The 23,295-nt window shown below is 36.2% G+C and overlaps 1 protein-coding gene across 1 annotated transcript in view; it reads right to left on the bottom strand.

Annotated features, from left to right (window-relative positions):
• Nucleotides 1-427: 427 nt before the first annotated feature.
• LOC149800780 (cAMP-dependent protein kinase type II regulatory subunit-like) overlaps nt 428-23,295 on the bottom strand; it is an 83,666-nt gene continuing 60,798 nt past the window's right edge. Inside the window, exons 3-4 of the mRNA XM_089954758.1 lie at nt 9,447-10,097; nt 428-3,544 (exon numbers count right to left, since the gene is read on the bottom strand). Coding sequence (XP_089810884.1) covers nt 2,698-3,544; nt 9,447-9,721 — 1,122 coding nt within the window. The 5' untranslated portion in view covers nt 9,722-10,097 and the 3' untranslated portion in view covers nt 428-2,697. The remainder of the gene's footprint in view (nt 3,545-9,446; nt 10,098-23,295) is intronic.

Below are 23,295 nucleotides of genomic sequence, written 5' to 3'. Positions count from 1 at the left end.
CTTATAAACAACGGAAATACGATGCGCATGTTCTACGCTCCTGTTTCTAAGACGTTTGATTGGGGTTCATTTTTGACATCCCTGATAGTGATTACACTCGCATTGATACATACATGTATAATGGAGGGAGGTCCAGTAGAGTTGACATTTGGTTTTAGATCTGTTCATCCTGAGAGAGAGAGAGAGAGAGAGAGAGAGAGAGAGAGAGAAACATGCAATAAGCTTAAATATTCAAATACAGGTTCGAATAATATATATATGGCAAGATATACTGCGAATTGGAAAAGGGAAGTAGTACAAGAAGTACTATAGCCACTGTGTCGAAAAGTGTATTCTCACAGACTTATTTAAATATCACATTGTGAGATGTATAATAAGAGAGACAAACGGATAAATTAGTTTTTATTAAAAAAAAACTGAGAGGGAATAACATTATATCGTTTATTTGCTTAAATTATGATAATATAACTATTAACAGAATCTCCGTCTACTATTTTGTTTTTAAATTATAACAAATTACGGAGATGTAAAAGTATTGCAATTAGTATTTACATATTCAGGAACAACTCTAAGTAACAGGATAGGTTTTGAAATGAGTCGGGTACTTATAGGTTCTGTCTTGATAACATTGAAATATTCGTTTTGTCGCAAACGCTCTAAAATCTTGCACAGGTGACGACATCACTAGTATAGGCAAATAAGACTTCTCGCTCTCTCTGATATTAGTTATAGGTGAGTGCATTACTAACAGTTTCCCAGTATCTGAATAAGTCTAGTATTTAATTACAAATAATCTGACAGCATGTAGTATTCACTTAATGCATTGAGTGCTGAAGTCATCGGTCACATATATGATGAATTATATATACGAAAGAATAGTTCAGATATTCTAATCAGAAACTGATAGACTTAATTAAATCATATTTCGTACTTAGTACCACTAATAAGAAGAAAAAGCTTGAAGTGACATTTAGAACTAAGCTATTTTTAGTCAGATGTATAAAAAAATTAATATCCCACCCAAAGTGTGTAAATCATACATGAGATATTGAACGTAAATATTGTTAAATATATCGCATTAAAATTATAATGCATAAATGCCATCTCGTTTCAAGAAAGAATCTTAAAAAACGGTATTATATATATATATATATATATATATATATATATATATATATATATATATATATATATATGATAGCATTTTTTGTTCCGTTTGGTGTATATTTGTAATTCTCTGTAATTTAATTATTATACATACCTCGATTTCTCCCTTAGGTTTCCGATATGACTGTGTACTTAGAAGAGAATTAATTACATAGTCGACATGAGGGTGTGTCTGCTACACACGAATGCATATACCACCTACTGTGTAGCATTCATTTTTTTTGGTTATATGTGCAAGGTCGATATGGAATTCGGCGTTAATGCATATAGGCAAAGCAATGGCTTCCAATCTCTGTAGAACATAAATAAAAAATTCTCTAACCTGTAAGATAATGCTAGTTATTCGTATATATATATATATATATATATATATATATATATATATATATATATATATATATATATACACACACACGCACATTTATCCATCGTAAACATAGTTTTCATTCCGAAACCATAGTTAACATACATAAACTTGCTAGCGTAATTAGTATCATTTCTAGAATATTTCACTTTTTCCAGTTACAGAACTATTTTCACTTCTATTGCTTTCTAATTCGTTCTGCAAGGTAAATGTTAATCACACAGCGGATATTTTACATTCTCTGATAATTTAGTAGAAAACAAACGCACTACATAAAGAAATTCTCAACAATTGAAAACTTTATTTCATCCATTACTAATAATCAGAGAACTTTACATCAAAAATGGTAATCTATGCATGCATTTTACAATTTTGCTAATTAGCTTTTAAAATATATTTACTTCCTTTAATCAACAGACGCATTCCCATCAGTACAAATAAACATGACTTGATCTAACTCGTAATACACATATACATGGCGCTGTCTAACTTAGGGGTATCAAACATACCGCCAGCCAGACTCATTAGTCCGGCCTACAGACCAGGTCTCTTCTCAGTCTCAGATTTGCATGCTCATTATATGTATGACTCGAGTGAAGTATATTTATATCAAATATGGTCTTCTATAGGAAATGAGGTTGACACCCCTGGTCTAAATAGTAATACACATCAAGCCATTCCACATATCAGGCCGAAATGATTATTCTGCATCTGCTGATCTTGTCACTCAGTAGACGTAATCGCGTACTTAGCCATCTTTAATGAATCACATTGATTTCTTGCTGCCGACAAAATCACAACGCTCATGCGCCACTTTCTGTGTATTGCTCCCCATTTACAATCAATTAACTTTTTCAGAAATTAATAACTTGCACTTTTAGACTGCCTTCCACATCTATTATAATTCATATTGTTTACTGTAGTTTTAATCGAAATAGTTTTTAATCAGTAATCATGAAATATGAATTAAATTTTGAAGTAATCTGTTATCAGATAGTAGAATATTCGAACAAGGAAAAACATAAACGTTTTAGTTGAAATCTAACGAAAAGAACACATTCCACAACGAGATCTTGTTGTTAGCAGTGCTTTCTACGGAGTTTTCGATCCATGCATGTCGTTATTCATAGATAATGTAGGCAATGTAAAACAAGACGCACGCAGCTTTATTTTACATTCTCAGCATACTGCTTGTAAAGTTCACTATTTCTCTTCATAATTTCAAGACACGGTCCAAGGAGGCGTTCAAAGCTTTCTCTTTCTAAAAATGCAACCTTGACCTTTCCCACAGCATATACATTAGCAGATCTTGGCGCATTATTTATTAAGGCAAGTTCTCCAAAATATTTGCCCTTGGAATGAAGGCCAATCTTCTCTTCTTCTCCATTCGGTTTGATGATAGTAACTAGAATTTGTCCTTGCTCCAAGAAAAACATGCCATCGGCATCGTCATCTTGTTTAATTATACATTCGCCATCTTCGTATGTCTTGGATGCTAGCGCATCAGCAAGGTTCATACGTTCATACTGTTCCAGGGATTTCAAAATTGTTACATTCTCGAGAAGTTCCTCGTACATCTTGCGTTTCTTAAAAGCGCTTTTCAAAACTATGCGCCTGAAAGAGTTACGATCCATGGCCCACAATGAACCCTCCGTGACCGCTACTACAGACGCCGATCTTGGCATGTTATACAACAATGCTAGTTCTCCAAAACTTCCTTTATTATCAAATCTATGCACACGCTTCTGCTCCCCGTTGACGTCTACAAGGACATCATAAATTCCATGATCAATGACATAGAAATTGTCACCGTCATCTCCCTGGCGGATAACATATTCCCCTGGGCTAACAGATGTTTCAAACATGGCGTCGAGTACATCCTGCATTTGTTCTGGCTCCAAGGACCGAAACAGAAGAATTCCGCTTACAGCTTCCGTGAGGCGTTCTCTCTGCTCGTCGCTTTTCGGGTGTACAATTCTTTCGTCGTCCGACTCATCTTGCTCCGGATCGTACCTGAAAGTTGACAATGAGCAGAGGCTATAAATTATCCGCTTTTTAACAGTGTTTTACTCGTACATACGTAACTGATAATAGATTTTATCTTCAAGAACTGAAGATTTCAAAGTTGTGACAAAGTAATCGTGCATTAATTTTGTCTTGATCTGCTGAATTATAAAAAAATTATCGCCAACCATTAAATATCTAACTCCCTGAGTAAGTACTTCGAATGGTAGTTGGAAAACTCACATCATGAAAAATAGTATACATGCGCTCATCGTAGCCGGCACGTCATACTTGGAAGACTGGTGTTCAATTATTAATTTGTGGTTCATCTCTTGCGTCGAGCTTTGTTTCTTATAGATGATTGCCTAGGAGCTTTCGGAATAACCTTGTCTCTTTCGACTCGCATCTCGTGATCGCATTCAACTCGCAACATATAATTTAACGAAGTCTGCTAACATCCTCAGGTCCAAATAATAAATATACCCATCCAAGATGGACAACGAAGCAAGTAGGCCTTGCTGTCACAGTTTGCTAGGTTGATCTGGTTAAAAATAACTCCAAAGGTCGCATATGCGACCGAGCTCTATCAAAATGACGTGTTTGATAAAAATCATTTGCCCGTTTCTGAAAATTAGGTTTTGTCATGGTGACTGACTTAGTTGTCTCGCGCGTAACAGATTTAGTATAATTAATAACACTGGCCCAGTCAGAATGTGTTACCTAGGGGAGTAAGAGGGACACCTTTTACTAAAAACCAATGAGCTTGTTTAGCAGAAGCGACTGATGATAGAGATATGTGAGGTCTCTTATTAACCTCGCTCGGGCTTCAATAGACATCTTGTATGCAGTTTCAACCACAAGTCTGAAATCTAGCAGTCGATTGAATAAAATATTATTTCCAACCAATCTGATTGCTTGATTCCATATCTGAGGCTGAACGTAAACTCAGGACTTGGAATGTTGAGATACATTCGTCAACTATGGGTTTTCTGTTTTACCATAACAAAGGCATTTAAGACAGGAACAATGAATAAATCAAATCACTTTTATGTTTCCTGCTGACCGTTGGTTTAGCTGCGTAATAACCCAAATAACGAGGGTTCATTTTTGTCACTGGACGCTAAACTTTCAATTTGTGTTGTTAATGGCATGTTTTTCAAGGAGACTGCGTCTCTTATATCTGTCAATAATTTGATAATGAAGTATTAGAAATATGAGATTTAACTCCCGTTGAATGCATTAGTAATGGGTTAAATTACATACCTATTTAATCTTGAATGACAGATTTGATGGAGTCGGATACATATGTTCAAGCTGTGTTTCCGTATCGCACATCTACAATTTCCGTACCGCATAACCAGATTATAACTTTTTTTGCCACTTTAAATATTCAATAACAGTCTACCTATAAAATACCTGAAATTATTTTTGCAATAAATTTGTAATTATTTTGAGTAATTTCAAAAATGTTTACACTTACACATATTTTATTGCTGTTTGTGTTTTTCTTTTTAAATTCAGTGATGGTGTGTGTGTGTGTGTGTGTGTGTGTGTGTGTGTGTGTTAAATACATCTGGTGAAAATGATCAATTTATCCGGTGAGGCTTAATAAGGACTATAGTAAGTAGCGAAAAGGAGGTTATAGGCATTTCACAATACCTACCGACGAGAAAATATAGTTGGGGTTGACAACAATATTTCTGGACAGTATGTTTGATGAAGAGTTCTTATATGAAGCTATTGTGCAGAGTGACACCGAACATGACAGCGAGGGAGAGTCTAAGTAGTTCGCAGCTGAAATCTTATATGGAAATTATTTAAACAAATACACGCACAGTAAGAAGAGCTCAGGAAGTGATGTCCCCTTGTTTGGATTTTTTTTTTGTATATATAGATATTATCAATACTACATCCGTTTGATTAGACACCTATATTGATGGCTACCTTGTCATTTTTAAGAAGCCTGATTGTTCGTACTCTGACCCAGATACCCATAACAGTTATCACAGAGCTATATGATAACCATTGTTACAGCATCTGTTATTCACACGAGTTCGATACAAACTACAAAGTGTTGAATTATCTGCGCCAAGACCTTAAACATAAGATTTAAGAATTCGAAGAACATCATTTCTGTAACCGTGTAGTTGCTGGTCTCGTTCCCATCTGCAGCCTGAACCATCAACCCTTTAACCGTGTAGTTGCTGGTCTCGTTCCCATCTGCAGCTTGAACATTAACTCTTTCACGTGTAGTTGCTGGTCTCGTCCCCATCTGCAGCCTGAACATCAACTCTTTATCCGTGTAGTTGCTTGTCTCGTCCCCATCTGCAGCCTGAACATCAACTCTTTAACCGCGTAGTTGCTGGTCTCGTTCTCATCTGCATCCTGAACATCAACTCTTTAACGTGTAGCTGCTGGTCTCGTTCCCATCTGCGGCCTGATCATCAACTCTTTAACCGTGTAGTTGCTGGTCTCATTGCCATCTGCAGCCTGAACATCAATTCTTTAACTGTGTAGTTGCTGATCTCAATCCAGTCTGCAGCCAGATAACTCAGAGAAGAGACGTTCTACATCCGTCATACAACAAATTAAACTTTAAATTTTCAAAATATGGTCTCCGGCTTTATTGGGGGTGGGTGGGGTGGGCCACCGGACGAATGTAAGAAGAAAGAGCTTTCATTTTGTCAGTCAACAAATGATACTGAGGATTCAAATCCGCTGAATAATGTAAATCCAGGGCCATAGAGAGCGATCACGGGTCCGGGGGTAAGAAACACGCGGGCCTCTCCTAGTTCTTGTTAAAACAAACTTTTTCTTTTATAAAATTAAAAAGTGTTGTTCGTTGTTCGACTCGGGCTCCCTTACAAGCCCGAGCCCCGGGGATATATCACCGGTTGCACCCTCTTGTCGGCCCTGAGTAAATCTGATGAATGCATTTATAAACATATTCAACATAAAATTAGACCTATCTACCCAGCTCCATCTTGTTACAATGTTGTTTATCCTTTTTCATCACAGGGGCACATGCAGGAAATTGTATTTATGTCTACAGTTTAAATATTCTTGCGAAATTTCACGCAGAAAATAAACAAAAATAAAATATCGTTTCAAATGCCCTTGCTAAAATAGCCTAATGATTAATACAAATCTAACCTGCGTCTTTGAAAGAGGTTGAATCTTCTTTGTTTTCGTTTCGTTTTTAAAATTAAAATAATGCGTAAATTATCACCGTAAACTTAAATGTATAAATAATTTCTGCTAATGAAAACATGGCAAATAAGTCTGAAAGCATTGTAAATAAAGAATATTTTTTATATAATTCTATTACTATCAGTATTTTTAATTTGCTCTGGAATTTGATTGGGATTCCTTTGTATTCATTTAAAACTATGTTCGATCTAAAAAAAAATAAAGACAATTGCACTTGCCGGTGGTCAGAGTTTAAATCAATTCATATATCCAATAAAATAAATTTTAAAACTCCAAAGCTATATAGCAAAATTACTGCACGGTACCTATTTGGAGCCTTGCCCCTGTTAGGTATTGACCTAAGTCTAAAGTTCGGGGTGGACGGGTAGGTTGTGGGTTGTTTATTATCTTTTACAAACCTCCCTATGCCTTTATTCAATTTATTTACAGGATCCATAACAAATTGCGAAAAATATTAATAAAATGTGGATAGATAATAAAGAGGAACCACTGCACAGTATTCGGGGCCAGTCCAAGTTATGCACAGGTCTACCTCCCAAGAGAGAGGGGTTAGTGAATTGTTCATTATCTTTCATAAACCTACAAATTCCTTATTTCAGTTTATTTAAAGGTTCCATTAACACATGTGACAAATATTAATAAACGCTACTTATATAATAAATACAAAGCCACATAAGTGCTTTGCTATAAGTCGGGGGAAAGAACTCGTTCTAGCCGGAGCACTGAGACAACAAGGATATAAGACCTACATTAAGGTTATGTAGATTTTGAACACACTACAGTGATAAAACAGTGCAGTAACGTTGATCAAACAGGCGCAGACATGCATGTCGTTTTAACAGGATGACTTGGCCGTGAGAGTGCAAGAAGACTAGCCTGATGACTTCCGGAAATGGTAATTTCTTTCAAATTATTACAAAACATCATCTACCAGCCAGGTGACAGCGGATAACCCATAATGCATATTACTGAATATGAATAAAATGAACATGCGAATGGTTAGCATCGTATATAATTGCAAAATACTGAATATGAACAAGCGTTATGGGATATCAGTTAATAATATTGAATGTCAATGACAATAGCAGCATACAAAAGATAATTATCGAAAAAATGAGAAAGATCGCGTATAAATGGAAATGACAAATATGAATGTAAAATGTCGAATATGAATTGAGTGCATATGATCGGAATGAGAAATATCGGATATGAATGCAAAATATCGCACAGAAAAGATAATTATCGCATACGAATGGGAAATTGCAATGAAATGAAAGTCATACAATATTTCACATTAATTGACTTTACTGAATAATGCAACGTTGATAACGCCACTACCGACCGTCATTTATTTAATTAGACAGCCTAAAACAGGTATTCGAAATTGTAGTTCAATAATTCATGCACATTATCTAAACATGCAAATTAAAGTCTGAAATGGGGAATCCCTAGGTCAGTGGTTCCCACACCTTTTCGGGCGACCGCCCCCTTGCTTCCATAAACCCAGCGCCTCCTTCACTCCTTTTGCCTATTCCCCCTACCCTTCAGGTAATCCCACCGACCGCAGGGGGCGGTACCGCCCACTTTAGGAACCACTGTACTAGATGATGAGAATGGGTGCTAAATCACAAAGAGAAATTAAGTTAGCAATCGTTTCTAATCATAATGAGTTGTAGTTTTACCTGTGCATTCTTTATAACAGCACTCTGTAAATTTTACTGGGGAATAAATTCGCGAAAAATAGATACGGAGAAATGTATTATGTTCTTCTTTACAAAAGCAATAGATAGCTATTGGTGGCTATTATTACTCAATAGTATTACAGATATAGATACAGCTATCTGATACTAGTATGAATGAGAATATTACCATGCATGTATCAAGGTTGTGGCGACAAAACATCCGATTATTGTTTTTATTTAACTTAATTTTTAACCCATCAATATGTATGGACTGTTTCCATGTAGTAATTTTACTGGTACACTCGGGAATATCATTCCTCGGAAAATCTCTCTCTCTCTCTCTCTCTCTCTCTCTCTCTCTCTCTCTCCACATGTTCTCAATGGCTGTTGCAAAATATGTGTCAATTTTGCTGCATGTTTCAACTTGATCAATAACTTGCTTTTGTATTCTCTATCACAGCGAAGGAAACACATTATTTACCTGCTTACTTTCATAAATTAGACGTAGTGAAAGGCGAGTTGTATGAGGTCATAAAATTTCAATTTGTTCTGCTTCTGCGATCTAGTGTACACTCGCACTCACACCACATTCATATGCAATAATTAGCAATGTACGTCCGTTGCCACATTTGAAGCAATATAGAAGATTGATAAATCAGGATCATGCAGTCGAGGGATAAACCTGCCACCAAAACTGATTCTTATAAGAAACGATTATAGTCCTTTCTTGAGACAAACAATAAAAATTATTTTCTTCAGCTTTGTTTGTAGCTATGGTCACAAACGACAAAATAAATACTTCAGCAATTTCGCGAAGTAAACTTATTTTGAAGAAGAAAGAAAAAAACAAATTTATTGATTATGTGTTAAAACTTGTTTCGGAAGTTATTCTCTGATTTTGATCTGAAACCTATTTCCATTTTCTTTTCACATAAATAAGCCAATCAAAAAATTTGGATACGAACTTAACTTGGATCAACATAAACAGGAGTTGTAGGAATAAATTATACATATGTTACCTTTCTGCAGAGACGCTCTGCCTTCTTCCATAACGGTTCATGCGTTGAGATTTAGGCTTAAAACATTCCCTGTCGGGTTCACCTGCTTCTTCCTCGCCCACTATAACGTACATGGGCACTGATTTTGGCCTCCTATTCTCTCGAACTTTGGTAAAATAGTCGACGGCGAAGTCATACAAGTCGCTTGGTCTTTCTCTCAGGACAGCTACCGTAAAATCCCGTAATAAATCCCCCAGCCCGTCCGGTATTTCGAGATTCAATGCGTTTCGTGTCATTCTGTCGTCAGCCTCTAGCTATCTTCCACAATCGAATGAGGTATGTTAAATAACTAGCTTTCCTGTGAATCGTCGAGCAATGCTTGCTATACCAACATTGTATCACACAAAATCGTATGAATGAAAACACAATAAAAATGTAAAGAATACGATAGTCAATATTCTAGATGCGACTTCTACACTGGTCAACAGGTCTCGAGTGAGCAAGCCCTCAACTTCAACAATCTTTCAGCCGTTTATACACTACATCGAAAATCAATGCCATCCAATACCCTCTGCTATCGCAATGAAAATCGACCAGACTGTGATACTCGCTTGCACTTTGAAGCAATTTCCAGTCGTTGTTGGATCAGTTCTTTTGTAGTTCTGTGTTCACCTGGGAAAAAGGGAAAATAAAATTTTAAAATTGAAAACAGTTCCTCTGAAACAAGAAAAAAAAAAAAAGAAAGAAACGAATAAGCACGTATCCTAGGGGATAAAACCATGTAGGCTTGATTAATGTTGCATCGAAATATATTATCAACACATATGACTTTTCAAATAATCCTACACTGACAATACGTGGATTTTGTTTGAGTGGTTTAATTAATACACCTAGCCCAGGTCCTCACACCAGACTCGAAACGAATTTGCATACCCATTATTGAGGGCTTCGGCTGTCATTGCAAGCCCATTGAAATATTTATGAAAAGCTTCCTTCTAACGTAAGGTAAAATCATGCTATTCATACTCAGGGTCAATACCTACTGTAGCCTGAGATATCTCAATAAGGCAAGTCAGGCATAAATTTGTCAATATAGAATAAGATTTCAGTGCTGAATGGGTAGGGTGTAAGAATACGCTTAATGCCTCACAATGAAGCGCACATGTTTAAATTATGGGGGAAAATGCACACCTACTCAAATCACCTACTTGTAACGATATAATAAACAAAATAAATATGCAATATAGACGATTAATACTAGAATAGTGTGCAACTTTCATAACGTCCCCCTTAATCTGTTCAGATCAAAGATCATTTGTGTCTAATGATTTAGCTCAAATATAGTATACGTTCGATTAGCACTGCTCTGAAAAGTCCAGTCTGTGCACCAAGGCCGTATTAGCACAGTCGTATGCACCATTACATAGTTATAGAGGTTGTATAATTTGGACCAGACCACGTGAGTATAAATGTTTTTACATACGAATAGGTGTTGTGAATTTGACGCCGCACTGATAATATATTTCAGTATTAGGAAAACTTTTTTCTTCAGTTAAAACAAAATGATTTACAGTAATTAGTCAAGGTTCGTGTTCATACATAAATTACAATTAGAGTAAGAATTACTTGTTTCCAATATACATTTACTTTGCCATAATTTTGAGAATGCAAACATACTTTTTGTCGTGTTTATTTAATATGTCGGTGCCCATACGTCAAAATAGTCGGCAGTAGTTTTTGCGTCCCTACAACTATCTTGTATTTCCAGATCTTAAGATGAGACGTTACCGGCAACGTAATATTGGAAAATGATATTAGGTGCGAATTCCTCAAAAATAATTGTCACTTGGAAAAAACTATTTGCCCTGTGCAATCTTAAAAAGTGGAGAATGTACAAAAAGGGAGATCTTCTAACGAACCACAAATGTATCCACTAATGCATGACCTTTTCATACCGGTATATTTTTATTATCATTCAACTCTATCGGATAATCTCTGACCGTATCATGTCCAGAGTTATGGAATACCATTCCTATTGAAAGAAGATATTTCTATTCTTACATTCAATTAATATATTTACCATAGGATTAACTTCTGACTAGCCTAAAGAATATATCAGTTTTATCGTATACACATAATTTGCTCTTTCTTTTTGTTTCAAACTAATGATGTCATTTTCGACTATTTTACAGGTCATTTTAATCAGAGTTGTGCGTAGATTTACTAGTTTTAAATGATGTATTTTTGAATGTTGTATGCATAGATTGTATAAGGCCCATATGAAATATTAACTTTGAACGCTAAATATGTCATTCTTAAGCCCTATGTGCAGCTGGATTCCCATAAGTAAACATATCGTTCTCATAGATTACGTGTATTGGGATTCCCATAAGTAAACATATCGTTCTCATAGAGTACGTGTATTGGGATTCCCATAAGTAAATATATCGTTCTCATAGATTACGTGTATTGGGATTCCCATAAGTAAACATATCGTTCTCATAGATTACGTGTATTGGGATTCCCATAAGTAAACATGTCGTTCTCATAGATTACGTGTATTGGGATTCCCATAAGTAAACATATCGTTCTCATAGAGTACGTGTATTGGGATTCCCATAAGTAAACATATCGTTCTCATAGAGTACGTGTATTGGGATTCCCATAAGTAAACATATCGTTCTCATAGAGTACGTGTATTGGGATTCCCATAAGTAAACATGTCGTTCTCATAGAGTACGTGTATTGGGATTCCCATAAGTAAACATGTCGTTCTCATAGAGTACGTGTATTGGGATTCCCATAAGTAAACATGTCGTTCTCATAGAGTACGTGTAGCGGAATTCCCATAAGTAAACATATCGTTCTCATAGAGTACGTGTATTGGGATTCCCATAAGTAAACATATCGTTCTCATAGAGTACGTGTATTGGGATTCCCATAAGTAAACATATCGTTCTCATAGAGTACGTGTATTGGGATTCCCATAAGTAAACATATCGTTCTCATAGAGTACGTGTATTGGGATTCCCATAAGTAAACATATCGTTCTCATAGAGTACGTGTATTGGGATTCCCATAAGTGAACATATCGTTCTCATAGAGTACGTGTGTTGGGATTCCCATAACTAAACATATCGTTCTCATAGAGTACGTGTATTGGGATTCCCATAAGTAAACATGTCGTTCTCATAGAGTACGTGTAGCGGGATTCCCATAAGTAAACATGTCGTTCTCATAGATTACGTGTAGCGGGATTCCCATAAGTAAACATGTCGTTCTCATAGATTACGTGTAGCGGGATTCCCATAAGTAAACATGTCGTTCTCATAGATTACGTGTATTGGGATTCCCATAAGTAAACATGTCGTTCTCATAGAGTACGTGTATTGGGATTCCCATAAGTAAACATGTCGTTCTCATAGATTACGTGTATTGGGATTCCCATAAGTAAATATATCGTTCTCATAGATTACGTGTATTGGGATTCCCATAAGTAAATATATCGTTCTCATAGAGTACGTGTATTGGGATTCCCATAAGTAAACATATCGTTCTCATAGAGTACGTGTAGCGGGATTCCCATAAGTAAAGTAAACTTTAACAAGGATGTCAAGAAATGTTTAAATTGTAATATTATTGTGACAATATGTGAAGAGAAGCTTTGATTCCAGTTGAACTCAAAGAATATTTTGCAAGCTAAGAATAGTTTGGATGCGATGTTTATGCGATGTTTCGTCTGTAAACATTGAAGAGGTACTGCATAAATCTGTCCCCAATACAGGTAGTGCATAAAATCTGTCCCCAAATACAGGTAGAGCATACAGTCTGTCATATTACAGGTAGGGCATACAATCTGTCCCCAACATAGGTAGTGCATAAAATCTGTCCCCAATACAGGTAGTGCATAAAATCTGTCCCCAATATAGGTAGTGCATAAAATCTGTCCCCAATACAGGTAGTGCACAAAATCTGTCATATTACAGGTAGTGCATAAAATCTGTCCCCAAATACAGGTAGCGCATACAATCTGTCATATTACAGGTAGGGCATAAAATCTGTCCCCAGTATAGGTAGTGCATAAAATTGACTTCTAAGCAGATAGGATAATTAGAAATGAAGAAGACATTTTTTTTATAGTTTTAATATAGGTTTAGCCACATCAAAGCAAATTTGGCAGAGATATCCACGAACTAATAGTCAAAGTATTTCGTTAGGGTGTAAATGGGCCGTCAAAAATTAACATGTTTCCTTCGTCAGAAGTCATCCAGTTCTTCAAGTATTTTCATTTCTTCGCGATGCTAGCACCTAGGTGTCCCCATTTGTAGACGTTCAGTAGACGTAAGTTTCACCAATTTCCATTAGTTTAATTTTACTTGCTACTTACCCAAAGGTGGCAATAAAATAATATAATATTACATTTGTCGCGTAATTAATTTACAGAGCAAATGGTTTCTCCAGTAACATTAGGCACACTTACATTTTCCTTATCAATACCTCGCTCAAAGCGACGCCATTTACATATTGATAAGAGGCGTAAATTTCACGTAAAGTGAAACCATACAGAAATGCACGGAGCATGAACTATCTTTATACACAGCGACGATACACATAAGAACGTCAAATATTTTTCAGTTTAGCAATGAATGAGTTCAAGTAAAAGAAAATGCTGCATTGATTTATAATAAAAGTGAATGTCACAATATCGTAAATACGCTCTTATAGCGGAGTCAAGATCGTTTGAAGACACGGTAGGCACATAAACAAGGCACGATTTTGCAAATGCAATTACAAGAGATAGGAGAGAGGGAATAGTAAAATATATTTTAATCACTTCTCTCTTTGGAATAAAGTAACTATTCTTTTGTTGGCTTGACTTCGCTTGCGAAGATTAGGAAGGGGTATGTCCATGTCTATTGCACGCGCGCTGGTGGCTGACGAGCCCTATACGTGACAGGCACGTATGTCCACATAGGCTGCAGGGAAATGTCTGGGTTTTCGTGGGAGATGCCGATGGTTTCCGGTTTTTACTTCGCCATCGTTTATCCTCCAAGATGGCCCGTCTGTTTTCTTCAAAAGTGTCAGGGGCCTGGTGAAACTGTACGTCACCAGCTTTCACGGTCAGTAGCTTGTGATGCCCATTGGCTGTGATCGATGCCACAGGTGTTGAGGGTCTTTTTCAAGGTGTCTTTATATCTCTTTCGAGGTGCCCTCTTACGGTGGCCAGTTGACAGCTCACCATACAGTGCGATCTTTGGCAGGCGATGATCCTACATCCTGGTTATGTAACTTGCCCAGCGAAGCTGTATCTTCATGAGGGTGGCCTCAACGCTGGTGATCCCTGCTTGTTTGAGGACTTCAGTGTTGGTGACGAAGTCACTCCAGTGGGTGTTGAGGATGGTGCGGAGGCAGCACTGAGGAAGCGTTCAAAGAGGCGGAGGTGGCGGCTGTAGGTGACCCTGGATTCGGCGCCATATAGGAGAGTGGTCAGTACGACAGCTCTATAGATGCTAATCTTTGTACCTCTCTTGAGACTGGCGTTGTGCCAGATTCATTTATAGAGTCTGCCGAAGGCGCTGTTTGCCTTGGACAGTCTGTTGTCTATTTTTTTGTGTGTCAATCTTGGCATCAGAGGATATCACACGGCCCAGGTAGGTGAACTGGTGGACTACGTTCAGCTCTGTCTGATCAGTGAAGATGCTTGGTGGTCGGTACTCTTCTTGGGAGCAGGCTGGTGAAGTACCTCAGTTTTCTTTAGGTTGATCTCAAGACCAAAGAGCTGGCAAGCTTCTGCAAAGCAGGATGTTACGCGCTGTAAGGCAGCTTCCGTAACAGCTTCATTGTCAATCAAAACCTACGACCCTCTTTAAAATAAAAAGTGTACACGATCATTTTAAACGGCAGTTGTATAGATTCAGATAAGAAGTGTGTGTGTGTGTGTGTGTGTGTGTGTGTAGGACCTGATCAGGTCAAGTGTTGGGCTGGTGAACCAAAATTTGAAAAGGGCGCGACTTTCCTCGAAAAGACCATTAAAGCAACAATCTGTGTCTATTTACCCAAAGTGTGCATAATGACCAATAAATGTGTGCAAAGGCAAAACGATGGTCAAGTCAAATTTCAAGTGACCAGTGACTGTACGTTGCTGTGCATGTATCTTTTTTTTTTTAACCCGGATACAATGAAAACACTCAACCCTGATCCGGTCGTCTGTGTGCGTGTGTATATAAACAAATAAATAAATCTTTCACCTGTAAGAAACTGGACCAATGATTTTCTGTGCTACGTTCGTTATAGCTTGAAAAGAGGCTCTTTCCTAATTAATTATACAATATTAACAATACTCAGATGACGTCAGCAGAATCTCCACAGCATCTCAACATTTTGTTAACTTTGTGAATGATTCGGTAAAATTTACACAACGATAAATACCCAACCATGATCATTTCATTCTTATCATCCATTTTACTTCCTTTCTGTCATCCGATTAGCCCATTCATCAACAAACCATTCACGTTTAGGTAGATCGAAGTTTTCTTTCATTATCCTCTTAACTGTGGCAGAGTACATAGCTCGATCTTCGCTGACGAAGAATTGTCAATCCTTTTATAGAGCAATAAAGGGCGGAGTTTCAGAGCGGGTCATTCCAATAATATATTGATATGATCATTATTTTATTATATATAATTAATTGGTTGATGTTATTTAAAGCAGGCTACCATTTTCTAACATTACCATTGCGTATGACACGTATCGTTGTAGCATGCCTTGTTGCTGCTTTCTACGTATTTCGATCCTACAAAAGCAAAATCGTGTCCATGTTTAATGAGATCACTTGTTCGACATATAAGCCTGATCTTTAATAACAACCGGTGAAACATTATAGAAGCAAAATGCAATAATTTCTCAAATTTGGCTTGTAAAGCCTACCATATGCTTTCTTTGGCGAAAAGGGATGAGTGTTGAAATACAGGAATGACTTTGCAATTGCAATGTTTAAGCTTCTGTTGGACGATTTCAATCAGGGGTTTGCACTTTCTGGTCGGACATCACAAAGGTGGGTGGGTGTGATTTGTGTCATATGTTTGTATAAATAAAGCTTCAGACATAATTAAATGGAAACTTGGAGCCAAAATTAGTCCGAAGAATTGACAGATGCATTAAAATGAATGCTTGACGTGACCGTTTATATCCAATCAGATAGCAGAAAACTCGGTCGATTAACAACAGTTGGATTTATAATCCACTGACGACGGCTAATCTTCCAGAAAGTTTGGAAACCCGGAGAGACCTCTGTCTGTCTGTCTGTCTGTCTCTGTCTGTCTGTCTCTGTCTCTGTCTGTCTGTCTGTCTGTCTGTCTGTCTCTCTCTCTCTCTCTCTCTCTCTCTCTCTCTCTCTCTCTCTATATATATATATATATATATATATATATATATATATATATATATATATATATATATATATATATATATATATATCATTGTGTGTGTGTGTGTGTGTGTGTAAAATGAGAGAGAGGGAAGTTAGGTATAGGTCTGAATAGATTTCCGTGCAACAAATTTGAGATTATTGTATTCGTCATTAAGCAGTCGCACTCTTTTCAGGGATTTTAATACAAAAAATATAATCATCAAACACTACGTACAAATACTGTTCATGCGATACAATAAGATAATCTTTAAACAAACATTGCTAATATTTTTGTTTTGTTGCAAAATGTGAACTAAAAGCCAAACATTTAAAGTACCGCTCATTAACTTTGATATTGGGTCATTAACCTATATAAATGACCTAGCCAAATGTCAATAAGGATTGAATGTGCTGACAACAATCAAACTAGATATCAGTGAAAGTGCAGTTTAGTCGTTTCTGTAACATTCTAAACTCCCATGAATAGTGTCATAATGCTTTCTAAACTAGCTTACTCTACATAATATCCTGACCGTTCCGGTGACCTAGTGGTTAGAGTAATTTTGTTTCAACACTGGAATTGCCATTTTGGCTATTTAGCAATTTTTTGGGATTACGCATCAACGTAATAATCTTGGTGATATAATCTCCTTAAACGGTATAATCTCACATATTTATTTGCTTGCTATATTTTCATTGATGTTCTAGAGACAACAAGCAAACACCCTTTCGAATCGGCTCCATTAAAAAAAAAAATATCGGCAACTAAATAAAATGTGCAGAAGCACAGGGCGGTAGTGTGGCATTGTCTGAAAATTAAATGTACTGGTAAAAATGTGCAATTAAACCCCTGCAATCGCCTTTCATCGTTGCACGTATCGCTATGGACAATGGTGATGAAGACGTAAGTGCTTGTTTGAAACAGTTTGCATTAGGGCTGTATAGCTAGACATACTATTACACTGTGAATAAAACTTGTTATTGCTTATCGGCATAAAGTATCGCTCAATCAATCGATATGAAAAACAAATTAATCTTGTGTGGCATTGAAAACTAACAAGTCTTTACAGCATGCACAATGTATTTTAGAAGTGACAGCTGTAGGTAACAGGAGTTCTTTATATGCATGTGTAACGGAAAATTTGTTTCTCTCTATCTCTCGTAATGTTTTTATTATGGACAGTGAAATGAGCCTATACACCATTAATACAGATTTGTTATTTTTATATAATTGTTTAATCCACACAAAATTAATACAGCATTTTTAATATTTTGTAAAATTCTTTAGTTCACACACCATCAGTACAGATTTGTTAATTTTGTATACTTATCTAGTCCATACACCAATAATACAAATGTGTTAATTTTGTATCATTCTCTAGTCCTTACACAAATAATACAAATTTGTTAATTTTGTATCATTCTCTAGTTCATACACCAAAACAAAACAACAATAATACAGATTTATTAATTTTGTATCATTCTCTAGTCCATACACTAAAACTATAGAGCTGTTAATTTTGTATTATACTTTATCTCACTGCATGGTAAACAAAATTTAGATTAATTAAGAATAACGTTTCCTGAACTATAGCGCTATTGCATACAGACCAGAGGCAAAGAACACTCGGCATAGGTTTATATCACCTGTTAAGGCATCCTATTGTATTCCCTGACAAAATCATTAATATTTATTTTCTGATTTTATCTTCAGAAATTCTAATTAGTGAGGACTGTTAACCTTCATTAAATAAAAAGCAGCATGGAAGTCTGAACTAAAAAAAAATAATAAAGTTTTGCCTTCGGCTTTTGGCGAAGGTTGAGTGATACAGCCGGTTCAGGAAAGGCAATTTGCACAAAAATCGCCATTTAGTTCATTCGAATGCAACACATCAAATCTAATTCAACATAACCTATGCCAGCTACGAATGCGCAGTGCCCTGTTCAGTGCCCAGAAATAACTTAAATAGTCTTAGTGGTTCTGAACGTGTAACTACTGCACTGGATTTCATCAAAGAAATTTAGAAATATGAAGGAACCTAAAATAAGTGTAGTAATACGTTTATGCTGTCGGACCCGAATCATTTACTATTACAGTCACCCTTGCTCATGAATATTGGTTGAATTATGATGTTAATTAAATACAAATGAAAACAAATCTTGTCATAAGGATTATATGCACTGACATGCGTACTTATTTTCTTAACTTTTTTCTTTATAAATACGTGTATTATTAAATAACTGAAAAGTTCTGAATACACATGTTAATATTTATCGGAATCAGCGTAAAACATCGTGTAATAGTCATGGCAAAAGAATCTTAGGTGGAAGTGTCTGGAATGAATCTCGTTTTAGACATAAGGTAATACTGTAAAAAGACAACCCGACTTACCAGTTGGTTTAAGTTTGAAATTTCTTGTATCCTAGTAACACGAAGTCATAACTGTGTATTGCTTCAGCAATGTACGTACACTCTTTTGCACGATATTGACAAGGCAGTGAATCGATATCATCAGCATTATATAGGGCAATTGCTATACATGCAAGGTGTAGTCTTAATTTCGGAGTCGCTTCAGGCCATAATAATCTCTCACGTTGTGAGTCATGTATAACTTCTAAAGGTCCCAACCTTTATAAGTGGGAGGGGTTTGTGCTTGATATTAAATCTTTACACATACATCTCACTTAATTATCTGTAAAAGAAGGGGATCGTAAGATGTCAAAAGTTTTGCATGTTTCATCACAAAGGCCATTTTTAAAGAAACATTCAAAAAAAGCAAAGATGTTGACAAAAACGAAGCAGATGTTATTTGGCATCAATTATGTGTCGACAACCTATCGGAAGTCCAATCGCATTTGACAGGTTTATGAAAACCTAAAGTTACCAGTAATATCGGGAAATGGAAAGTAAAATTATTGTAGCATGGGAAGGGAATGGTTGCGTATGTATTTTGTTTCTATCTCTTTTTTGGCGGGGGGGGGGGGGGCGAAAGAAAGTCCTCATAGGTAAAATCATGGAAAAGTCAGCCTTGAATCGATACAGCCTATACTCAGACTGGTTGATCCGATTAATTCTTGGATGCCTCTCGTGTGCAATATCTGTCGGAAAATAGATCCAATGAAAATTGACGAAGCAGTTAATGCACGAAACCCGAATAATCCTTATTTTGCGTGCAACTTTCAATCTTGAAACAAGGTGTTAACATGTTGATTACTTTCGAGGAAGTATTTGATCGTTTAAGTGAGAAAACCGATCCATCAAAGACACGCAATAACTCGCTGTTGTGCATGGTTCATGTGTTCAAGGTGCATACGAGATTTTATATGCACTGATTTTAAATGTACAAAGAAAGGTTTTAAAGAATTTAATTTTCTAACACTTATAATTTTTTCTTTGACTCCTTGATATAGCTGTTGGTTGTCAGTATGTATGTATGTATGTATGTATGTATGTATGTATGTATGCCGTGTAGGAGATAATCCATCAAAGTCCCGTGCTTTTTTCCTTTTATTTTACAGCATATTTTAGTTTAATATAAACTTCTAAATTGCGCATTTAATTTAATGAAATAGAAAATACTAGTTATCAAGAAGCAGACGGTTTTGGTTGGGTGTTTTACGACAGAGCAACGCAAGTAGGTTATTTGGTGCCGGGGTAGTTGATGTAAAGTACCTTGTCAAAGGGCACATCACGGTTGCCGAACAGGGCTGATCCGATGATAGGATTCGAACTCGCATCTTTATGATTCGGCGCGCTTATCACTGAGCCACTGTGGCCCCCGCTTCCATTAGTCGTGTTTTACAACACGCATGTTGGGTCTCTTGTGCAACCTTACAGGAACTCTGCGCTGTTATAAACTATATGAACGAAACAAGTACAAAAAACGAAGAATTCCTTTTACGAAAGATGATGCGCCTATCACGAGTACTGACATCTGATTAATCAAATATAAAGAACTTAAGGTATTTTGATTAAATGCATTGATGGACAGTTTCAGTCATGAAAAAAATACAATTAACCTCTGCGTTTCTTCACTCGTAAAGCAGAGATTGTTTTTGAACACGAGTCCATTTGAAAGGAAAATAAGTCTCTTTATGAGACATTGATAGATTTTACATTAATGTTATCAGTTATTTGTATTTTCCCTGATTTACGTGCCAGCAGAGATTCACGAAGATATAGGTCAGCCAGTACTTTATTTAAGTGGCACTCTCACCTGAAACACGTTTATCTCCATTTTACCATTTTGGCGACCTTTGTTGTGGTCCTGTTGACGTCCTTTATCAGATCAAAGTGTAAATGAGGTTTTGGTTCCTGTGCATGAGCATTGAAGACACAGGGTCTGCAATGTTTAGCCGTAGTTTGTATAGTATATACTAAAGCTGGTTTGCCGCCAGGAGATCACCATCTTAGTTCCTCTGTACTAGTTTTAATACTAATCTCGTTCAGCCAGACTCTCGCGTGACTCCGAGAGATCTAAGCTAAGCAAGAGTCTTTCTTTTTTTTCTTCTATTTTTTTTTAAAAAGATAAACTATATTATAAAGTCATTAGCACTATTTCCAATTAAGCTATAAATGTAAATATATTTGTAATCTGTTTTAAAGATGTTAAAGTGTATTAATTCAAAAGAGCAAAACATTGTCTCTTTTATGTGGGTTAGTTACCGTCAGAGTTAGATGATTTGCTCGATATTTTCGCATATTGCCGCAGAAGCTAAAACCTGTATTACCTAAGCATATGTATGTGGATCGTGCAAAATAAATATTAAAACTTTAGATTTTTGTGATTTTAGTTTTCATTAAGAACTCTAACTAACTTGTCAAACAAGCATGGCGAAAATCTCATGAAACCACAGGCGAGGTTTCGTTGAATGAGAACATTTTCGCACGTGAACAAGAGTATGTTACGTTTAACTAACGCTCGTTCAGAACACACTCCAAAATATGTCGGTTTGGCCTTCTGATGAAATATTATGAGAGCATGGTCCACTGAAGAAACCAATATCACAGCGCATGCATCACGCGTGTACAGTACATCAGAAATATCTACTCACACATTCATTACCTCATATTTCGCAACTTCACTGTTGCATTCCACTGAAATTGCACATTTTAGAGTGATAAATTTAATCGCTCCAAGTTATTCTGTTGTTATAAATTTGTTCCCGTTGCACTCGTTTAGTGTCAAACGGTGCTTGGTAACCAGTTTATCGATCGATCAGTCGCCATCGAGACCAAAAGTTGAAATATTTATTAATAATATTTAATATCAAGAAAGGGAGCCGAGTAAACGAATACTTTTTACGACCCCGCAGATCGTTCTTATAAAAAATTTCATCCACTTTTTGTTCCAAAACATCAACTTTAGCCTTTATTTTTAAAAATATCAATAAAAATTGATGAGACTTTATTAGTAATTGAATGATGCAGTTGAAAATTTCTTTCTTGTGAGATCATTATATTAAGCTAATACCTCATTACGTGTCTGCTTTTAGGTAAACATGACACATTGTATATTTGGGAGTCCAATTTTAGTACTCTCAGCAGTGAAAGTCACAGCTTTGTTTGACATTACAGATAACACTGTTTCTAATAGATTTTGTACTAGTATCAGATTAAGCGAATTTGCAATGCAAAAATGTCGCTTCAAAGTTACAAGGTCAGTTAAATTCGTCTAGTTTTGGAGTGTAGTGCATGACAGGGAGTTTAAAAAAAAAATCAAATTCGATTCAATTGCAGTCGTAGGTTCAAGCATTGCGAAGCGAATAGAGACAAAATTTCCACGTGCTGTATGAATACCTGTCGACGTAACTATGCTTTCATTGAAATATCTGCTCGGAAACGTTATTAAAATATAATATGAAATCATATAAATATAAATGTATGTATAGGCGAGTCACATAACTTATTTACAACTGATGACAAATCACAACACAATCTAGGCAAATAATGTATTGATGTATTCATTCGCGATTCGATGTTGCGCATGGAATAAACTTAAGTGCAGTTATTCGACCTTTTTTAAAGCGCTACATTAATAGCATCCAAACAAACTCAGCCATGTCAAGACACGCTTCACGTATAAGCCAAACGCTGATCTTAAAGTTAAAGAAGCTTAAACAGTAAATAACATTTTACCCTGAAAAACGGACATTGCATGATACGCTCTTTCTTGCGTGAATATGTTTTGTGCTGAAAACAATAATATAGTTTATACGAACAGGGCATATCAAGTCATATTCACAAACACATAAACTATTAGTCCTCGACAACAATAGCCATAATTTATAATTCACTATTTGACATCGGGACGGCGTCACAGTAAAACTTTTAAATATATGCTATTGCTTCAATTTCAAAATTTAGACATGAACAACCATCTGTTACATGCGGTGTGATAATAGATTTGTATAGCACATGCTTATTGTACATGACATGAGTGCAGCAATTATCACGGAACA

This window comes from Sinohyriopsis cumingii, chromosome 4 (assembly GCF_028554795.1).
Source record: "Sinohyriopsis cumingii isolate HCF-2022 chromosome 4, ASM2855479v2, whole genome shotgun sequence".
In the NCBI taxonomy this organism is placed as follows: Eukaryota; Metazoa; Mollusca; class Bivalvia; order Unionida; family Unionidae; genus Sinohyriopsis; species Sinohyriopsis cumingii.
This window is presented reverse-complemented; position numbering and strand designations above follow the sequence as displayed.